Source organism: Lycium barbarum, chromosome 2 (assembly GCF_019175385.1).
Source record: "Lycium barbarum isolate Lr01 chromosome 2, ASM1917538v2, whole genome shotgun sequence".
NCBI classification, from domain to species: Eukaryota; Viridiplantae; Streptophyta; class Magnoliopsida; order Solanales; family Solanaceae; genus Lycium; species Lycium barbarum.
In genome coordinates, this window is record NC_083338.1 from 126,445,715 (window position 1) to 126,467,719 (window position 22,005).

General features: G+C 38.5%; 1 protein-coding gene across 1 annotated transcript; it reads right to left on the minus strand.

Moving 5' to 3' along the window:
• Positions 1–5,900: 5,900 nt before the first annotated feature.
• On the minus strand, positions 5,901–7,094 carry LOC132628875 (uncharacterized). The gene is made up of 2 exons (XM_060344631.1): positions 6,449–7,094; positions 5,901–6,385 (listed from the first exon to the last, which is right to left on the minus strand). Exons 1-2 carry the CDS (start codon positions 7,092–7,094, stop codon positions 5,901–5,903), a joined length of 1,131 nt encoding a protein of 376 aa, XP_060200614.1.
• Between the last annotated feature and the right edge of the window lie 14,911 nt (positions 7,095–22,005).

Here is a 22,005-nt window from a genome sequence, read left to right on the forward strand (position 1 = left end):
TCCCTTCGTCTAAATTAGGGGTAAATTAGTGCAAAAGTATAATGGTAGGGTTACAATTGATCGAATACTCAAATGGAGGGTATGTTTAGGCTATTTCGAATAGTACAAAGACCTATATTTGACCCTTTTTTTATGTGCAATAAAATATTATATATGACTGCAGAAATTAGTAATACATGAGTTAAAATAGCTAAATTACATAAATAACCCTTCAAATAGTAACCAATACTTATTTTACTAAAACATAAAAAAATACTTTAAAATATACATTGTGTAACAATTTTATATAATAAATTACATTCAATAATAATTAATTTCTACATCACTAATTATTCCTACCTTAATAGTCCTTACATGAACAATGCCTCAAGTGATGAGTGTTTACCCAAGTGAAACATTTTAGCCATTTGATCAACAAAAGTTTACTATGACAAAAAACTAATTGGGGGACCAAATTTATAGTTCCACTCATTTCCATAGTGTCAAAACAACCAAAATAAAAAATAAAAAATCATCACCAAAATCCACTGGTAATGTAGTTGAATTCTCCACCCGCTCTTTTGATACATTCAATAAAAAAGCTATTCCCATAAAAGCAACAACCTTCGAAAACAGCCATTTTTTCTCCAAATTATTCCCAAAAAAATATCTCGTCTCCTTCAACCCACTTTCATCCCCACCACTCTCAGACGTTTTTCTGTCTCATCTTCTGTTTCAAAAGGCAACAATGTACTGTAAAATGGATAAATTGCAACTTCATGCTTTTTAGTTTGGTAAAACAACAGTAGGCCTATTTAGAAACTATTTTAATGTTCATAAATATGTGCATGTTTTTTATTTTATAGACAATGCTATTGATGTATTTCAACTTTAAGAATTCCTAGCATGCATAGTTTGGAGAAAATAAATTAAGCATTATGATTTATGATGAACAGAAGTTGAGCTCAACATCCACCACAACGAGATGAAAATAGTTTAACATCCTTTCGATCTAGACACGTGCATTTCATGTGTGTTCTATGCTAATAATTTTTGCCTTTTAGAACAATATAAATAATAATAATAGATTAAGTGTGTGATGAATTGAATTAAATTAAATTTGAAGGGAAAATGCGAGCTTAAATTTATGAACAGTGAGTCTATTCGATCGGCTTGATTGTTGAACGTAAAATAATTAGATATCTTTTGAACATGTGAAGTTGAATAACTAAACCTAGTTTCTTAGGTTCAATGCATTGTGAAATAAATTTGATCTGATTTGATACAACATGTGACATGATCATGTCTAACTCAATTTTTTTATAGATGATTTTATCAATGTATTTCAACTTTAAGAGTTCCTAGCATGCATAGTTTGGAGATAAATTAATGTATTATGGTAAACTGAAGTCAACCTTAATATCAACCACAATAAGAGAGAAATAGTTTGATTTTTTTTCCGATCTTGACACGTGCAATGTACGTGTATACTATGCTAATAATTTTACTTTTTGAAACAATATGTGTATGATGAATTACACTGAATTTGAAGGGAATATATATGCAAGCTTAAATTTATGAACATTGAGTCTATCCGACCAACTTGATTGTTCAAAATAACATGAATAGATATCTTGTGAACATGTGAAGTTGAACAACTAAATTTAATTTCTTAGGTACAATGAATCATGAAATAAATTTTGATGTTATTTGACACAAACATGTGATATGAGCATGTCTAACTTAATATTTTTTATAGACTATGTTATCGATGTATTTTAAATTTAAGAGTTTCTAGCATGCATAGTTTGAATAAAAAAATTAAAAATTAAATGTATTATGATGAACTGAAGCCAACCTCAATATTAACCACATTAAGAGAAAAATAGTATGACATTCTTTTGAAATCAGGTCTAAGGATAATTTAACTTCCAAAATACAAGGTGGTAAATAGTTTATCGATTGGATGTGTAGGTATACGATAACAATTCTGATAAAATATATATAGGGAAAGGAGCAGCTTATTACGAAAACAATCTTAAAAAGTAACAGAAAAATAAATATACCTGATTTGACACCTGCAAATTGATTATCTGTATGAAATGAAACATATCAAATGAAACGAACGATGTTACGTTCTTATATAGGAAAAAATTGATAATAATTTGTTAGAAAGAAGATAAAGGGATAATACATGTTAGACATCATTATACACTTTTGTAAATTTGATACAAAGGAGGTGCGTAAAAACACTTATATAGATAAATGGTTTTATTGGAAAATCTAAGAAATAAACGGATAAGTATTGAGTTAATTATGTCGTTGTTGGACGCTGAAAGAGTCCTAGCTTGTCCATAATAACTTAATAAGCAGACAATATACCAACTTCAGTTACTGCTATTAATGGTGAAGGGAAGAATAATATTAAAAATTCAATCATTAGTGGAAGATGTAACAGTCCTTACCACGTATATAATATAGTGTAGTCAAAATTATACAATAAAATTGAAGGTTTTTTTAGGGTAAAATGATCATTCAGTTTTTTATGGGCATTATCATAATTCAACTTTAAGCTTAGGGGCTTCCCACTTTTAGTATGATCTGATACAAAAATTTACCACGGATATTGTCCTTCAAGTCACGTGGTGTTTCTACCCAAATCTTATAAAGGAAATCATGTCACAATCTCTATTAGATTCTCTAATTCTGTATAAATGTACCCAAACTTGCTCAAATCCCAAAGAAACCTAAAAAGCTAAAAAGATAAATTTATCTTTAAAATATTAGATTATTTAAAAAAAAATGGTTAATGGTGAAAAACACATCCGAATTATTATTTTTTTGCGAGTTACCCATCTGAACTATCGGGGGCGCGAGCTTCCTACCTCAACTATCAGTTGTTCATTTTTCCTACCTGATCGTTCATGTAGAAAAATGAACAACTGATAGTTGAGATGTGTTTTGATAGATAATTGGTGATAGTTCAGCTAGGAAACTCGCACACCTTATAGTTCAAATAAACTTTGAAGCTATATTTTCATTTTCATGATCAAAAGTTGAAAAAGAAATACTGAAAAATATTCCAATCAGTTTCTAAAGTTATGATATTTAATCAAAACTCTGCAATAGTTTAGCTCTACCAAAATCAGTTCTGATTTATCCAAATGACTGTCTTTCTTTTGGTCATTTTAAAAATAGCTAGGTAGTTTTAGATTTTAGTCAATCTATCTATTCTTGTTCATTAAAAATTGAAATAAGAGGAGAAAGTGGGCCAATATGTTTGCATTCATCATTTCCTTCTCAAGACCCAATAATTTTTTTGCGCGGATTGCCTTCTTTTGGGGTGTTCTTTAAATTTTGCCCCTCGTATTTGTGGTCTTTAAATTATGCCCCTCATATTGCTGGTCTTTAATTTTTGCCCTCGCATTGCAACCCTGAGCGTTCACGCAGAAATCATGAGGTTCTGGGTTCGAATCCCCGCTCAAGCATAAATTAAAAAAAAAAATTGCAAGGCAAGATTTGGGTCGCGTGTATGCCGGACCCAACACACACTTGTTAAGGAATTACCAAAGTTATGCCGAACCCGGCATACTCATGCCTTATGGGTAGACTTGGCATAAGTATGAGCCCGTTTGGATTGGCTTATAAGTTGCTTATAAGTTGTTTTCAGCTTTTTTGAGTGTTTGGCTGGCCAGCTTAAAGTCATTTTGTGCTTAAAATAAGCTCAAAAAAATAATTGGGCCCATTTGACTTAGCTTATCTAAAGCAGCATATAAGTTGAAAACAGCTTATAAGCCAAAAAAAATAAGTTAGACTACCCCAACATATTTTTTTTAGCTTACAAGCTGTTTGCAGCTTATAGGCATAAGCCCATCCAAACAGGCTCTATGTCGGGTTCGGCATAACTTTGGTAATTCCTTAACAAGCTTATGTCGGGTCCGGCATACTTATGGGAAAACTTTTAGTTAAGCCTTAACTAAAAGTCTTTTCCTAGTTATGCCTTATGGGGCAGACTTTTAGTTAAGGCACAACTAAAAGTATACCCCATAAGGCATAACTAAAAGTATGCCCCATAAGGCTGAACTTTTCCTTAAAGCATAACTAAAAATTTGCCTTATAAGACAAAGTCTATGTCTTAAGGAAAAGTTATGCCTTATGGGGCATACTTTTAGTTATGTCTTAAGGAAAAGTTATGCCTTATGGGGCATACTTTTAGTTATGTCTTAACTAAAAGTCTGCCTCATAAGGCATAACTAGGAAAATACCTTTAGTTAAGGCTTAACTAAAAGTTTGCCCATTAAAAGTTTGCCCATAAGTATGCCGGACCCTGCATAAACTTGTGAAAGAATTACCAAAGTTATACCGGACCCGACATACTTATGCCAAGTCTGCCCATAAGGCATAAGTATGTCAGGTCCGACATAATTTTGGTAATTTCTTAACAAGTGTATGCCGGTGAGGGCATAGCGAAATTTAAACTCTGCCTTGCGATTTTTTTTAAAAATTTTTGTCTGAGTGGGGGTTCGAACCTAGAACTCATGGGTTTTAGCCGAAAGGCAAAATTTAAAGATTTCAACTATGATGGGTAAAATTTAAAGACCACCCCAAAAGAAGCCCACTTTCTTATTTAGACCAAGGTAATCAGTCTGCAAAAAAATAATAGTTTAGCCTATAATGCCAAGGGATTAGTCTTTTTATTTTTTATTTTTTTAAAGCAAATCCACTAGGCGAGGTGCCTAGGGCTAGTTTTTTATTTATATAATAAAAGTGAAACTCAAAGGAAAAGTACAAGCAAGGGGGCTAGGTCTTACCTTATTAATCTTATTGAGGTGTAAAAAACCTTTACTAACTAACATGCGTGTAAAAAATAATAAGAAGAAAACACTAAATATTCTATGATCATAACAGAGTTTATAACACACTTTATGACGATATTATAAATGATAATACTTAAATAGTGAAATATTAAAATAAGCAAGAATGTAGAGCCAGACCCTTGTTTTTTCAGAATTGTGAATTCTTCAAGGAGCAGTAGCCAGGATAAAAATCTGATTCTTCACATTGTCTTCTTCCTCCAACAACTTCAAAATCTGTTGATACTTCTTCAAATCTTCTTGGATCTATTGGACCTTGTTGATGTAGTTTAGCCTTGTCTCCTTCTGTTTTGCCACTCTCATTGGCAATTGCCTTAGAACAACCTCCTCAGACACTTTACCATCCCAACTATGTTTTCTTCCATGAGTCTTCTTTGTCTTGAATCCTCTCCTTTGCTGCCTAGGTGAAATATCTCTATCACTAGCCACCTTAGCCAAGGATTAATCAAATATTTCATTCTCATCTTCTTTATCAAATATGTCAAAGCCCAAATCACAATCAAAAGCTTCCAATGGATCTTCCACTAAAGCTCTTGGCGCATACCTCTTGGCCATAATTCCAATAGGCTTCCTTATAATAGGATTACCCATAGCATTCAAATTTTCTATATCGTGTGATACTAAAGCATGAAGAACATTTGTAGGGGTCAATTGGATATTTGGAACACTTACATTCAAAGGTGCACTCATTTGAGCCACAAGCTGACCTGCGGCTAAAGATGGAAGAACCATTGCATGGCTTGGTACAAATGCCAAGGCTACTGGACTCTACTTGCTACGCATTGAAGGGGATGAAACCTGCCCTTCCTCCTACATTATGTCCGCCCAACTCTTCACAATCTTATCCACATCTTGGTCATTCCCTATGGGCATTACTTGCTGCCCAGAGTCATCATGTTGCTCACAAAATAACTCCATATACTGAGTAGGGATCTCAAACACCGAAGTGTTCAATGTGACTATCAACGGCTTCAAGACGGGGACGGGACAAACCAAACTTGTAACTTGTTGTTGCATTAGCATGTTTTCCAATTCCGAATGCGCAATCTAATGGTTAGAACATCCCGAACCAGATTGGTGCTCATCTCTACCTGAAAGAGCCTCAAAAGTGTTAGGACACACAATGTGCTTTGTTGCAATGCCTTGTTCCTTTGTCACATTAAGTTCTTTGACAATTTGAGGACTAATAGATTGTTTGCGTGAGACCACTATCCATCCTTCACTTTCAGCATCATCTCTAGCATTGTTCAAATCCATAGCTTTCTTGGAAACCGTCGAACTCCAAACTGCAACACCCATATCACCAAAACTAGGCAACTTGCTGATTTTGGCCGGTTGCACCACCTCTTGCACCTTTCCAACCAAAACCTCCTGATTTTCATTGCCACTAAGAGAATCGACTACCTCTGTTTTACTATTACTCGACGGAATACCCTCATTCCTTTTCGGATTAGGACGCAAATCTAGAGCATCTTCCTTTCTAACCCTTGAGCTTTCAGCTATGTTTTCGAACACCCTAGCCAATGCTCGACCTACTGGAATATCTCCTATGTTAGCTATCTTTTGTTGTTGCTTTTAAGCGTTTAGATAATCACGTGCATCTCCTTGCAATTTCTCAACCAAAGCTCCCTCAATCTCCATTGCCGCAACATCTTCTTTTTGAACCACTATGTTTTTTCCAATTAACAATCGACACTTTTTTTCATCATGACCTTGGTGCTTACAATGGGTGCAATATTGAGGCAAATTATCATACACGACCTCTTGAAACTCATCAATAATTCTGCTCGAAACTTTGTCCACACTTTGAAGTTGAATACGATCTGAATGTTTGTCCAATAAGTCAAGGATCACCCTAACCCTAGCCGTGCTAGGTATTGATCTCACTTGCATGACCTTATCCACAGTAATAGGTTTCCCGACTACTGAAGCAATGGAAAGCAAAGATTTCTTAGCAAACAAATCAGTCGATAGGTTTGGAAACGAAATCCATACTGCCGCACGTGAAGTCTCCTCCTTAGGGTTGAATCCAATAGTCCATGGGAAAATCCTAATTTGATGCTCTTTGCCGTAGTGCATGACATAATTCACGCCTCTTAATAATGAAGCCACAAAATCATCATATTGATCCATACGAATAAGAAGTTGTCTTTGAGAAAGAAACCTGACTAGACAATGTCCCTTAATGTAGAGGAACTTAGGCAAAATCAATCTTAAAGTTGGAAAATCTGGTGATCCCATGGATAGTTTAACCACGATGGCTTGATGAATTCCCTCCTCCCTAGTGAAAGCTTGTCGTTCATCCAACGTAAATTAAAGTAGGAATTCCATGAACAACTTCAATAGGTATCAAACTACTTTGAGAAAGGTTAACAGTTGATTTTGTTTGATTCAATCTATCGGCATGAATAGGGTTAGTGTTGGTGTTTGTAGTGTTGTTTGTAGTGTTTTGGGGAGGCTCTCACACAGCCAAAGGCTGGGGAGAGATGTTGGCAGCCATGGCTGCCCTAAATCTTGATGGTCTCAAAAGAAAGAGGCAAGATGAGAGAGCTTAGGGTTTTTTAAGGGATTAGTCCAAGTTAAACATAGAAGTAAATTTGTGATTCTTCTAGAAATAAAAAAAAAATTGGTGGAATAATCAGTATTGGGGATGCCTATAAAATTTAACGGTTATATAAAATATAATTGAGAAATATCCACTTTTTAAGTCGGAGATCAAATCTAAATAAAAATATCTCTGGCTGAAACATGAAAAAAGTCCAACATACGGTGCTAGAATTTAAAATTTTGACTAGTGAAATTTCAACACAATATGATAGAGACCGAATCCTTGAGTTCTCAATTGTAAAACTATGAACTCTAGGTATATTTCCTTGAGTTCGAACTCAAGGAGAGAATCCTTATGTTCTTAGATGTAGAACCATGAACCATGACTCTTTCTTTGAGTTTTCACTTTGACAAGTATTATGCTAGAGTTCCAACTCATAAATAGAATCCTTAGTTCTCAGTTGTAAAACCACGAATTCAAGGATTCGAACTCAAAGACAAAATTCTTGAGTTTCTAATTATAGAATCACAAACTTAGGGAATGAGTCCTTGAGTTTAAACTCCACGGAGTTTAAATCTTTATAAGTTCAAATTAGAATTAATTCCTTGAAAGTTTACCCATGTTTTGACTATTGCCTATTAATATCATTTTTGTTTCTTTTAGAAAAATAATATCACTCAACTATCACTATTTTCCTAAAAAATACTAAACACTGCAAAACCTTCTCTCTCCTAGTTGGCATGTCATGTCACATTTTATTGATTTTCTTATGTGTGATAAAATGTTCAATATGAATGCGGAAATTAATAACACATGAATTAAAATAACTAAATTACAAAAATAACCCTCCAAGTAGTAACCCATATTTTATTTTATTAAAAATAAAAAAATTGAAATATACAGCGTATAATAATTCTATACAATAAACCAAACAATCAATAATAAATTATTTTTACATCGCTGATTCTTACATTAATAATCCCTACTTATACGATGCCTCAAGTGTTTGGGTCGTTTGGTACGCAGATTAAGTTATCTCCAGATGATAGTTCTAGAATAATTATCCTTAGACTAATTTATCCCACCTAGGTGTTAGGATAAATAATATAATACCAAGGTTGTTGGGATAAGTGTCACGACCCAGCTAAGGGCCGTGACGGGTACCCGGGGCTAGCCACCGAGCACCACTCATGCTACTACTCATCTTGCTCATTTAATGATCTTTTATCAGCTTTATACTCAAATTATAGGAAAATCATATTTTATATGGAAACATAAATACTCTTATATACATTTGCCTCTCGGCCATCAAAATAATATATATACATATAATAGCATCTCGTGAGACCATCTAACCCACACTGCGCATCTACGAGCCTCTACTGGAGTGCTAAACATAAGGACGGGACAAAACCCCATCATGCCCAAAATTACATATACATGAATATACACAAAAGGATCATCATAAGCACCTCCGAACAAAGGAGTGCTTTCAATCAGCTGACAGCTACTGCTGGTCTGGATCGGGTTCTCCTCTCTATCTACCTGTGGGCATGATCAAGCGTCCAAAGAAAACGGACGTCAGTACGAATATTATACTGAGTATAAGAGGCATAGACAATGAAGTAGAACAATGACATAAAGGAAATATCAATATGGAACATCTATATCTAACTGTCATGTATAAAAGAGTTAAGCCATGCTGTCTTACTCATACTCGTCATCATATCATGTATGCATAATGTATAAGCTGCCCGCCCATATCGGATCGGTATAATAATCATAACATTAGCCTGTGTCTAGGCCTCCCGTGTCCAGGGTATCATCTCATGCCGCCCACTAGTGGTGTCTGCCCATGCCATTTGGCCATGGTGTATCGTATAGCTGCCCGCCTTAGCGGTGACTGCCCGGCCAACTAGGCGCGGTGTTATATCGTCATCATGCATGCTCATCATAATATACTTATCATAATACATGCAAAAGGCTTATGAACAACTTTATTTTATCGGGGTGACGTAAGATCGTGATCCCTTGATTTCATTATGGAGCAATTATTGACTTTCTGCCTCACCTTGAGGGAACTAACACATAAGGTGAGTGTAAGCAATAAATATCATCATGCTTTTTTTTTTTAGGATCATCATGTTATATCCCGTATTTTTGAACAATTTTCCAGCTGCTTCTGTCTGCTTCCAAAACGTAATAAAAAGGGGGAAACCCCCTCATTTTCAGTTGGAAACCCACGAAAAACCCCCCAAAAATCCCAGAAAATTCCTCAACTTTCTACCACCAAATTTTAGCCCAAACCAGGTATAATTTCCCAATTCCAGTCCGGATAGCGTATAGTTTTCACTGCAGAATCATATGACAGGTAAGGGTGTTTATGGTTCGGTTTGGGTCGGTTATTGGTTAAAACCATAACCAAACCAATTTAGTCGGTTTTTAAATGTCTAAAACCATAACCAAACCAAGTAAAATAATAACCACCGGTTTGGTTATTGTCGGTTTGGTTCGGTTTGGTTCGGTTTTTCGGTTTATGACTAGCCGTGACAATTCAAATATTCTCTCTCTACATTCTTCAAATTTCTTATGAAACTCTTTTTTCCTCATAGCCCACAAGGGTGAACTTTGCTGCATATTGAGGGAAAGACACGCTGTTGGCAAATCAGATGGACCAAACTTGCAACGCAGTTTAGATTCAAAAGAACAAGTCAAACAGAGGTTTCAAAATACAAACAACCCTTATGCTTACGACTTATTAGAGTTGGGCTTGGATTGTTGGACATATTCTTTTAAGACATGGGCCTTAAAAATAAGTAGATCAAAATTAAATTAATAATTAAAAGGTATAAAATATCTTTAATTATTTATGAAAAGCTAATATTATACATATAAATAATTATAAATTTTATGTATATAATTATCGGTTTGGTTCGGTTATTTTTTACTATAACCATAACCAAACCAAATATTATCGGTTTTTCAAATTTAAAACCAAACCAAACCAAACTAAACCAAATGTCGGTTATTTTATTCGGTTTGGTTAAATTTTCGGTTTGGTTTTGGTTTTAACCAAAACTGTGAACAACCCTAATGGCAGGCGTGTGGTGGCCAAAAAAAATTAGCGAAAAGGTGAAGATACAGCAATATTAAAAGGATAAAGGTATGAATCTCTTCCTATTTGTGCTAATACTAGTTTATTTACGAAGAAGACGCGATTAAATAAATGTATACTGAGTTAATTAGTTGTGGAAAGTTGGAAAACATCGTGTGGGCTGTTTTATGGAATATGTTGATATGGAAAAGGATATTATTGATGTTGGTATTGTTGTTGTGTTGTTGGCTGTTGAATTAAAAATTCGGGCTAGGCATATAAACAGGGGAGATGCTGCCCAAATTTCTGTAGAAAGGTGTTAACTTAAGATTTAATTCCTAAGGGCTTATAATTAATATTTGGTAATTGTGACCAATTGTAGATTTTGAAGGAAACGGGATTTGAGTTTGGGCAAGCGTAAGAAGCGCGAAAGGTATGTAAGGCTTCACTTTTCCTTCTTTTGGCATGTCTTAGACCTATTAGGCTTGGATACGAGCCTCGGGGGCGACCCTATTCTTAGAAATCCGAGTTTGAACTTGCCCCTTTTTCAATCAATAGAATTGAACTAAGTTTGGCATATATTGATGAATCAATTGTGCAAACATCTATAATTCGCCCAAATGGAACCGAATGACGCTAAGATCTTCGTAAGTGATTTTATAAAGCCTAATGTATGCAATTTGTGTACGCCACCTCGACTTGACCCGAGGTGGGCCCACAATCCTCGAAACTTAATTATGTTGTCCTAGTTGACTCATTTCCGTACAATAACTAAGGAAAACGTTGGCTACTGTTTCAAGTTGCTGTGATTCGTATGCATCCTCCGAAATAAGCATCTAGAAACTCCGATACGAATATTCTGATTTGACCATCCTGATACAGATAGTCCGTTATAAGTGATTCGATAGGAGTGTTCCAACTCTGATATAAGTATGCCTGACATGGTCGAGCCTATGATATGATTAAGTAATGAGATGAGTAAGAGAATTGTGTTTCTAAAAGAATTCGGTAAGACTTAATGTCTCTAACCTTCATGGAAAATGTTCTAAAAGGATTCTGTAAGTATGATAGCACGTTTGATGAAATGATACGACATGATGATATGATATGATTTTGATTACCGAGTCCCCCCTAATGGGCCGGGTACGATATATGTGCACACGATTTGATTACCGAGTCCCTTAATGGGCCGGGTACGATATGGCTATATTTACCGAGTCCCTAACAGGCCGGGTACGATATGCTTACATTTACTGAGTCCCTTACGGGCCGGGTACGATATGATTACATTTACCGAGTCCCTTAACGGGCCGGGTACGACATGATTACATTTACCGAGTCCCTTAACGGGCCGGGTACGACATGACTACATTCACCAAGTCCCCCACTAGAGGGCCGGGTACGGTATGCATATGTATAGGTATATGCATATGTATATGTATATGCATGCATGATGATATGAAAGTACGATGACATGATTTTCACTCACCGAGTCCTAGGGTGGGCCGGGTACGGTATATGATATAAAAATGTTTAATTCTGCTCCGTGAGACACAGGTACAGTAGTTCTTGATTTTGATACTTGACTTCTGGAATCCTTGTTCCGGTTATGATTTTTCCGTTGTACTTTATGCCTTACATACTCAGTACATATTCCGTACTGACCCCCTTTCTTCGGGGGGGCTGCGTTTCATGCCCGCAGGTACAGACGCTCGTGTAAGAGATCTGGCGGTCTAGGTTACTTGTTCTGCTACTCTGGAGTGCTCCCTTGTCCCGGAGCCCATCTTTTGGTACATACTTTTCTGCCATGTATATGTATGTGTATATTCAGGGGTACGGCGGGGCCCTGTCCCGTCATATGATTCCGATATGGTTTGTAGAGGCCTGTAGTCATATATGTGGGTCATGGGTCACGTGTGTGTTTGTTTGTGCATGATCTGCGTTTTAGTGCAGTCCCGTTTGCTAGTATGGCCAAAACGGCCCATTTGTCTGCACACGTATATGTATCTGGCGATGTACATTCTGCCAACCTATCAGATTTGGATACGACCAAAATGGCCTGTGTATTTGTATATGTGTATATGTACGGCGATGTGTATTCCGCCGACCCTTTTGATTTGATATGATATTCTGTATACGCGACCGCTTAAGATATTATTTATTTTCACTTTTGTTTAAGATGATGAATAAGAAATTTGAGTTAAGCCTTAATCTGACGATTTGGCTTGTATGTCTGTCTGGGTGTCCAAGTAGGGCACCAGTCGCGGCCCACGGGGCTGGGTCGTGACACATCATATCCTATTCCTTATCTTATGTTACCATTCATAGATATAAGCTTTTAGCTTTCCGGAATATAGGAACTCATGAAGAGGAAAGAAATTCATGCTAGAAGATTCATGCCATTAGAAAGAAGGGACTAGCCTAACGTACCTTTGACGTTTAGCTAAGCTATCGTTCGCTTGTTCTTCTTCAATATCGCGTTTCTACCTTCAAAAGAGAGTTCGCATTTACGTTAGTTAATCGACTATAAGAACGCGCTACTATTTCTAGGGAAAATTGGGCGGCACTTCCTTTGGTTATACTACTTTTCCCAAATTCTATATCAACTACCAAACATTCATAACAACACTCGCAATATCGCATCAACAATCGTCACTTATCTACATCTACCACATCCCACCATTTTTCTCCAATTTCTCCACATTTATGGGTTTTATCTCATCATCGCATTTTCTTATATATCACTTCCATTTCATGGTCTACACGTTATTTATAACATCTTTATACTCACAACACATCAACATTCATAATTCAATCCAACCATCATTCAATTATGGCACTATTCACATTTTTATGACCCATTTACTACACTCCTCCATAATCCAAGTGTTTCAACGTTTTAATGCTTCAATCATCATGAGAAGGTCATCAAACTTACCTTAGATGTTGTAGGAACGAGCCTTGAGTAGCAATACTCTTCTATATCAAAACCTTATTTCACTTCCTTTGCAACTTCTTGGTGTAGATGAACTTTGATGTGATTCTTACACTTGATTTCATGGATTTGATGTTATTGACCTTGATTTTCCTTTGGTCCTCTTGAATTCTTGTGAATGAAGTGTTTAGAGTGTTCTAGAGACTTCTTGAGTCGTGTAGATGAGAAGTGAATAAATGAGCTTAGGGTCCCTTTTAATAACTCAAAACCTATTTTTTAATAAACAGTAGTCGGGTGCACAGTGGCCTTAAACCCAGTTTACGGGCCGTATTCTGATTTACGGTCCGTCCTTCACGACCGTATTTAAGCATATCAGAAACAGAAAGGTATATTGGAGTTATGGTGGTTTACGATTGCAGTTTACGGGCCGTATTTCAATTTACGGTCCGTATTCTGAGTCGTATTTAACCATTTAGACATTTGGCAGAAAATTGAAATTTTGTGAGTTGGAATACGACCTGGTGGTTTACGGGCCGTATACTACTTTACGGTCCGTATTTCACTTTACGACCAACTGGGCCAAAATACAAATCTGTAACTTTCGAGTCTTCGAAACCTATAATTAATCATTGTGGAGCATAACCTATCTCTTGTTCCCATGGCCTTTGAAATCTTACTTAGGGTCGTCAAACGTCATTCCCTTCTCATTAAAGCATCATATACCCGTATCCTTCGCTAGTCTATTCGTTGTACATTCGCGGGGAAATTTATGAGGTGTAACATTCTTCCCCCCTTTTGGAACATTCGTCCTCGAATGTTAAACACTCGGGATTCTATGAAAATTTTGCCAGATTTTCGCCTGTAACTTGGCACTACCAACCTGCCACAACAACCCATAATATCATCGCCTCACAGGGCTACATCACAACATCGACATATCTATGGCCACACACGACCAAAAGCATGAAAAATAAGCATACATACCTCATATCGTTGGCGTTTCATCTTTAATCTCCTCTGGGGGTTGGAATAAATACGGGTACTTGAACTTCATCTTCTCTTCTGCCTCCCAAGTCATTTCTTCCCGATTGTTGTTTCGCCATAAGACTTTAACTGAAGCTACCTATTTATTTCGGAGTCTTCGCACTTGCCTGTCTAAAATAGTAATAGGCACCTCTTCATAGGTTAGCCTTTCTGTCACTTGCACATCATCTATCGGGACAATCTTTGTGGGATCTCCAATACACTTTCGGAGCATCGAAACGTGAAAGACTGGATAGACTGATTCAAGCTCCGAGGGTAAGTCCAATTCATAGGCTACATGACCCACCTTGCGGATAATTCTATAGGGTCCAATGTATCTAGGACTTAGCTTCCCTCTTTTACCAAATCTCATCACTCCTTTCATTGGCGACACTTTCAAAAATACCCAATCATCAACCTGAAATTCCAAGTCTCGGCGGCGATTGTCCGCATAAGACTTTTGGCGACTTTGGGCTGTTAACAATCGGTCTCGGATGACCTTGACTTTTTCAACTGCTTGTTGAATCAATTCGGGGCCTATTAATTGTGCTTCTCCTGTTTCAAACCATCCGATTGAGGATCTACATTTCCTTCCATATAAAGCTTCATATGGAGCCATTTGAATGCTGGAATGATAACTATTATTGTATGCAAATTCGATTAGCGGTAAATGATCGTCCCAACTTCCACCGAAATCCAGCACACACGCTCGTAGCATATCTTCCAAGGTCTGAATAGTGCGCTCGGCTTGTCCATCAGTCTGCGGATGAAAGGTCGTGCTAAGCTTCACTTGGGTGCCTAGACCTTCTTGAAAGGACTTCCAAAACTTGGCTATAAACTGTGCTCCTCTATCTGTTATAATAGATAATGGTATACCATGGAGTCGCACAATTTCCTTGAGATACAACCTCGCATAGTCTTCTGCTGAGTACGTGGTTCTAACTGGAAGAAAATGGGCCGCTTTTGTGAGCCTGTCCACAATCACCCATATCGAATCATACTTGCCTCGAGAACGAGGCAATCCCTTGATGAAATCCATGTTGATCACTTCCCATTTCCAAGTAGGGATTTCTATTGCTTGCAATAAGCTTCCTGACTTCTGATGTTCAACTTTTACTTGCTGGCAATTTGGGCACTGTGCTACAAATTCGGCTATGTTTCTTTTCATGCCATCCCACTAATACATCATCCTGAGATCACGATACATTTTAGTCACACCCGGGTGAATGGAATACCGGGAACAATGTGCTTCTTCTAGAATTCGTCGGCGCAATTCTGCTACATTCGGCACACATAGCCTGCCTCGGTATCTAAGAACTTCGTCCATAGAAACTTCGAATGAAGACTTTTCTTTTCCATGAGATGTGTCTTTGTAACAACACAATTTAGGATCTTCATATTGCCGTTCTTTCACCTCCATATCCAAGGATGAAATTGTGGGATCATTGATACTAATCCCCACATTACCTGAATCAATCACACGTACTCCCAGATTAGCTAATTGGTGGAGCTCATGAACCATCTCTTTCTTTTCCGGATCGACTTCACATAAACTGCCCATTGATCAGTGGCTAAGCGTATCGGCTACTACATTCGCTTTTCCGGGGTGGTATAATATGTTCACATCATAATCCTTCAATAATTCTAACCACCGCCTCTGGTGCAGGTTCAACTCCTTTTGCTTGAAAATGTACTGAAGACTTTTATGATCTGTATAGATATTAACATGCACCCCGTACAAATAATGCCTCCATATTTTTAAGGCATGAATAACCGCATCCAATTCGAGATCATGAGTCGGATAATTCTTTTCATGTTTCCGTAATTGTCTCGAAGCATATGCAATAACCTTTCCATGCTGCATCAATACGCCTCCTAATCCGACACCGGAAGCATCACAATATACCACGTAGCCATTTGACCCTTCTGGAAGCGTTAAGATCGGAGCTGAGGTCAATCTGCCTTTCAACTCTTGGAAGCTGCGTTCACAAGCATCATTCCACTGAAATTTGGCTGACTTCTGGGTTAGCTTCGTCAATGGGGCTGAAATAGATGAAAAGCCCTCTACGAATCTTCTATAGGATCCTGCCAAACCCAGAAAACTACGAACTTCTGTAGGCGTCGTAGGCCTTGGCCAAGTCTTCACAGCTTCAATTTTCTGAGTGTCGACTCGAACGCCATCATTTGAAATAACATGGCCCAGAAATGTCACAGAATTTAGCCAAAACTCGCACTTTGAAAATTTCGCATATAATTCCCGGACTCGAAGAATGCCAAGAACAATTCGCAAATGATCTGCATGTTCTGATTCCGTGCGAGAATACACCAGAATATTATCAATAAATACTATCACGAATAAGTCCAAGAGAGGCCTGAATACATTGTTCATCAAGTTCATAAACACGGCCGGAGCATTAGTCAACCCAAATGACATTACTCGAAACTCATAATGGCCATATCTTGTCCTGAAAGCCGTCTTGGGAATATCCGCTTCTCTAACTCTCACTTGATGATAACCCGACCTCAAGTCGATTTTAGAAAACCACTTGGCACCCTGCAGCCGATCAAACAAATCATCAATACTCGGAAGAGGATATCTGTTCTTTATCGTCACCTTGTTCAACTGCCTATAATCGATACACATTCATATAGATCCGTCTTTCTTCCTTACAAACAAGACTGGTGCTCCCCACGGTGATGAACTGGGTCTAATAAACCCCTTTTCAAGCAAGTCTTTCAACTGCGCTTTTAGCTCTTTTAATTCTGCCGGAGCCATTCGATACGGAGGAATAGAAATAGGCTTGGTGTCCGGCAACACATCAATGGCGAAGTCAATCTCTCTTTCCGGAGGAAGACCTGGAAGTTCGTCTGGAATACATCCGGAAATTCATTCACTACCGGAACTGATTGGAAAGTTGGTGGCTTTGACTCGGTGTCATGAACCCGAACTAAATGATAAATATAACCCTTGGCTATCATCTTCCTTGCCTTAAGGTAGGAAATAAACCTACCCTTTGGAGATGCTGCATTACCCTTCCATTCAAGCACGGGCTCTCCCGGAAATTGAAATCGAACCACTTTCGTTCGGCAATCAACATTAGCGTAGCACGAGGCCAACCAATCCATAACCATAATTACATTGCAATCTAAAATCTACAACTCAATCAAATCAGCTGTGGTCTGGCGATCACATATCACAACTACACAATTTTTATACACTTGTCTTGCTATCACAGGATCACCAACCGGAGTAGACACCTCAAAGGGTTTGATTGGCTCAGGTTTTACCCCAATACAACTAGCAACATATGGAGTAATATAAGAAAGAGTAGAACCCGGATCTATCAGCGCATATACATCACGAGAGAATATAGACAATGTACCTGTAACCACATCCGGGGAGGACTCAAGATCCTGCCGTCCGGCTAAAGCATACACACGGGGCTGAGTGGCACCTGAAGTAGATGCTGCCCCTTTACCTCTGCCTCGGCCTGCTGACATCTGGGGAATCTGTCCTGTCGGGCGTGCTGAGGAAGAACCGGCTGCTGAACCTGTGGGCTGAACTCCAACTCTACCACTCATCGACGGGCAATCTCTCATCATGTGCCCAACTTGGCCGCAAGTATAGCAAGCGTCCGAACCCTGGCGACATTGTCCGGAATGCAATCTACCGCACTGGCTGCATCGCGGTACTGGGGGTCTCCTCTGACTATAATGTTCCCTGAACTGGGAATCTGGAGTCCTCGAACTCTAACTCTGTCCTGAGCGGAAGGAACGATCAAATCTCCTACCTGCAAATCGGAGAGGTGCACTGGTCACCGACTGGCCTGAGTAACCAGAATATGTCTGCCTTGATCCCCCTCTATAACCACTGCCTGCTCCCATAGATCTAGCCCTCTTGCCTTGCCTTCTTTCGTTATCGCGGTCACTTCTTGGCGGTTGTTGGCGCCCCTCTAAATTCTGAGCATGGGCCTGTATCCGGGAAATATCCATCCCGTCTTGCAAGGAAGCCGTCAAACACTCTCTGAATAAATGTGGCCCTAGGCCACTTACAAATCTATGTACCCGATCTCCCATGACGGCCACAATAGCCGGGGCATATCTAGCCAAAGAATTAAATTGTATGCTATACTCCCGGGCACTCATATTTTCTTGCCTCAGATTTAGAAACCTATCCGATCTAGCCCGGCAGACCTCGGGTAGCAAATAGTGACGAATAAATGCATCCACGAATTCTTGCCAAACCGGAGGAGGCGCATTCTCTCCTCTTGATAATATCCAGTTGTTGTACCACAAAACAGCCACATCTCGGAGTCTATAAAATGCCAACTCCACGGATTCAGTTTCGGAGGCATGGACAATCTTCAATGTCCTCAACACGTCATCTATGAAACCTTGCGGGTCTTCATCCGGCTTTGACCCGAAAAACTCCGGAGGATTTAAGCTCATAAAATCACGGGCTTTGGTACTTGCGGGCGATCACTTGAACTCGCATTTTGTCGTTGTGCCTGAGCGGCAACCAATTGCGTCAATAGATGTATGGCCTCGGTCATTTGTTGACCCGGAGCAACCGGTGGAGGAATTGGAGTTGGAGCTCTTCCTTGCTCTTCCACATTAGGCGGGGTAGAAGAAGTGTTTGACAAGGCCTCATTATGTGATTCGCCTTCTTCTATATTCATCGGAGGCTCTCTTTCCACCCGCTTATTTGTCGTAGTCTTGCCCTTCTGGACGACTGTAGTCTTTCTCTTTGGCGGCATTCTGAAATCATAACGCACTATTAGGGAGGATTAAATCTTATACACGGCTCTATCGCACGATCTCATGAGAAGAAAGATGGTCATTTTTCCTAAATGCCCTGTAACCTCCTGTTTATTGATGTGGCGCGCAACACATCATAAACAAGACTCTACTAGACACAGTTCGTAGACACTTCCTAGGACTGAACCACTCTGATACCACTTTTGTCACGACCCAGCTAAGGGTTGTGACGGGTACCCGGGGCTAGCCACCGAGCACCACTTGTGCTACTACTCATCTTGCTCATTTAATGGTCTTTTATCAGCTTTATACTCAAATTATAGGAAAATCATATTTTATATGGAAACATAAATACTCTTATATACATTTGCCTCTCGGCCATCAAAATAATATATACATATAATAGCATCTCGTGAGACCATCTAACCCACACTGCGCATCTACGAGCCTCTATTGGAGTGCTAAACATAAAGACGGGACAAGACCCCGTCATGCCCAAAAATACATATACACGAATATACACAAAAGGATCATCATAAGCACATCCGAACAAAGGAGTGCTTTCAATCAGTTGACAGCTACTGCTGGTCTGGATCGGGTTCTCCTCCCTGTCTACCTGTGGGCATGATCAAGCGTCCAAAGAAAACGGACGTTAGTACGAATATTCTACTGAGTATAAGAGGCATAAACAATGAAGTAGAACAATGACATAAAGGAAATATCAATATGGAACATCTATATCTAACTGTCATGTATAAAAGAGTTAAGCCAAGCTGTCTTACTCATACTCGTAATCATATCATGTATGCATAATGTATAAGCTGCCCGTCCATATCGGATCGGTGTGATAATCATAACATTAGCCTGTGTCCAGGCCTCCCGTGTCCGGGGTATCATCTCATGCCGCCCACTAGTGGTGTCTGCCCATGCCATTTGGCCATGGTGTATCGTATAGCTGCCCGCCTTAGCGGTGACTGCCCGGCCAACTAGGCGCGGTGTTATATCGTCATCATGCATGCTCATCATAATATACTTATCATAATACATGCAAAAGGCTTATGAACAACTTTATTTTATCGGGGTGACGTAAGGTCGTGATCCCCCGATTTCATTATGGAGCAATTATTGACATTTTGCCTTACCTTGAGGGAACTAACACATAAGGTGAGTGTAAGCAATAAATATCATCATGCTTTTTTTTTTTAGGATCATCATATCTTATTCCTTATCTTATGTTACCATTCATAGATATAAGCTTTTAGCTTTCCGGAATATAGGAACTCATGAAGAGGAAGGAAATTCATGTTAGAAGATTCATGCCATTAGAAAGAAGGGACTAGCCTCACGTACCTTTGACGTTTAGCTAAGCTATCGTTCACTTGTTCTCCTTCAATATCGCGTTTCTACCTTCAAAAGAGAGTTCACATTTACGTTAGTTAATCGACTATAAGAACGCGCTACTATTTCTTGGGAAAATTGGGCGGAACTTCCTTTGGTTATACTACTTTTCCCATATTCTATATCAACTACCAAACATTCATAACAACACTCGCAATATCGCATCAACAATCGTCACTTATCTACATCTACCACATCCCACCATTTTTCTCCAATTTCTCCACATTTATGGGTTTTAGCTCATCATCGCATTTTCTTATATATCACGCCCATTTCATGGTCTACACGTTATTTATAACATCTTTATACTCACAACACATCAACATTCATAATTCAATCCAACTATCATTCAATTATGGCACTATTCACCTTTTTATGACCCATTTACTACACTCCTCCATAATCCAAGTGTTTCAACGTTTTAATGCTTCAATCATCATGAGAAGGTCATCAAACTTACCTTAGATGTTGTAGGAACGAGCCTTGAGTAGCAATACGCTTCTATACCAAAACCCTATTTCACTTCCTTTGCAACTTCTTGGTGTAGATGAACTTTGATGTGATTCTTACACTTGATTTCATGGATTTGATGTTATTGACCTTGATTTTCCTTTGGTCCTCTTGAATTCTTGTGAATGAAGTGTTTAGAGTGTTCTAGAGACTTCTTGAGTCGTGTAGATGAGAAGTGAATAAATGAGCTTAGGGTCCTTTTTAATAACTCAAAACCTGATTTTTAATGAACAGTAGTCGGGTGCACAGTGGCCGTAAACCCAGTTTACGGGCCGTATTCTGATTTACGGTCCGTCCTTCACGACCGTATTTAAGCATATCAGAAACAGAAAGGTATATTGGAGTTATAGTGGTTTACGGTTGCAGTTTACGGGCCGTATTTCAATTTACGGTCCGTATTCTGAGTCGTATTTAACCATTTAGACATTTGGTAGAAAGTTGAAATTTTGTGAGTTGGAATACGACCTGGTAGTTTACGGGCCGCCGTATACTACTTTACGGTCCGTATTTCACTTTACGACCAACTGGGCCAAAGTGCAAATATGTAACTTTCGAGTCTTCGAAACCTATAATTAATCATTGTGGAGCATAACCTATCTCTTGTTCCCATTGCCTTTGAAATATTACTTAGGGTCGTCAAACGTCATTCCCTTCTCATTAAAACATCATATACCCGTATCCTCGCTAGTCTATTCGTTGTACATTCGCGGGGAAATTTACGAGGTGTAACAATAAGGTGGGATATTCAGGATTAAGTTTGAGATTAATTTTATACTATGTTTGATAGAAGGTATCACAGGATAAATTTATATCTTCTACCAAATAAAATACTTACGAGCCACGTAGGAAGGATAATAGTCGTAGCTACAAAGCAAAAGAAGTTGTA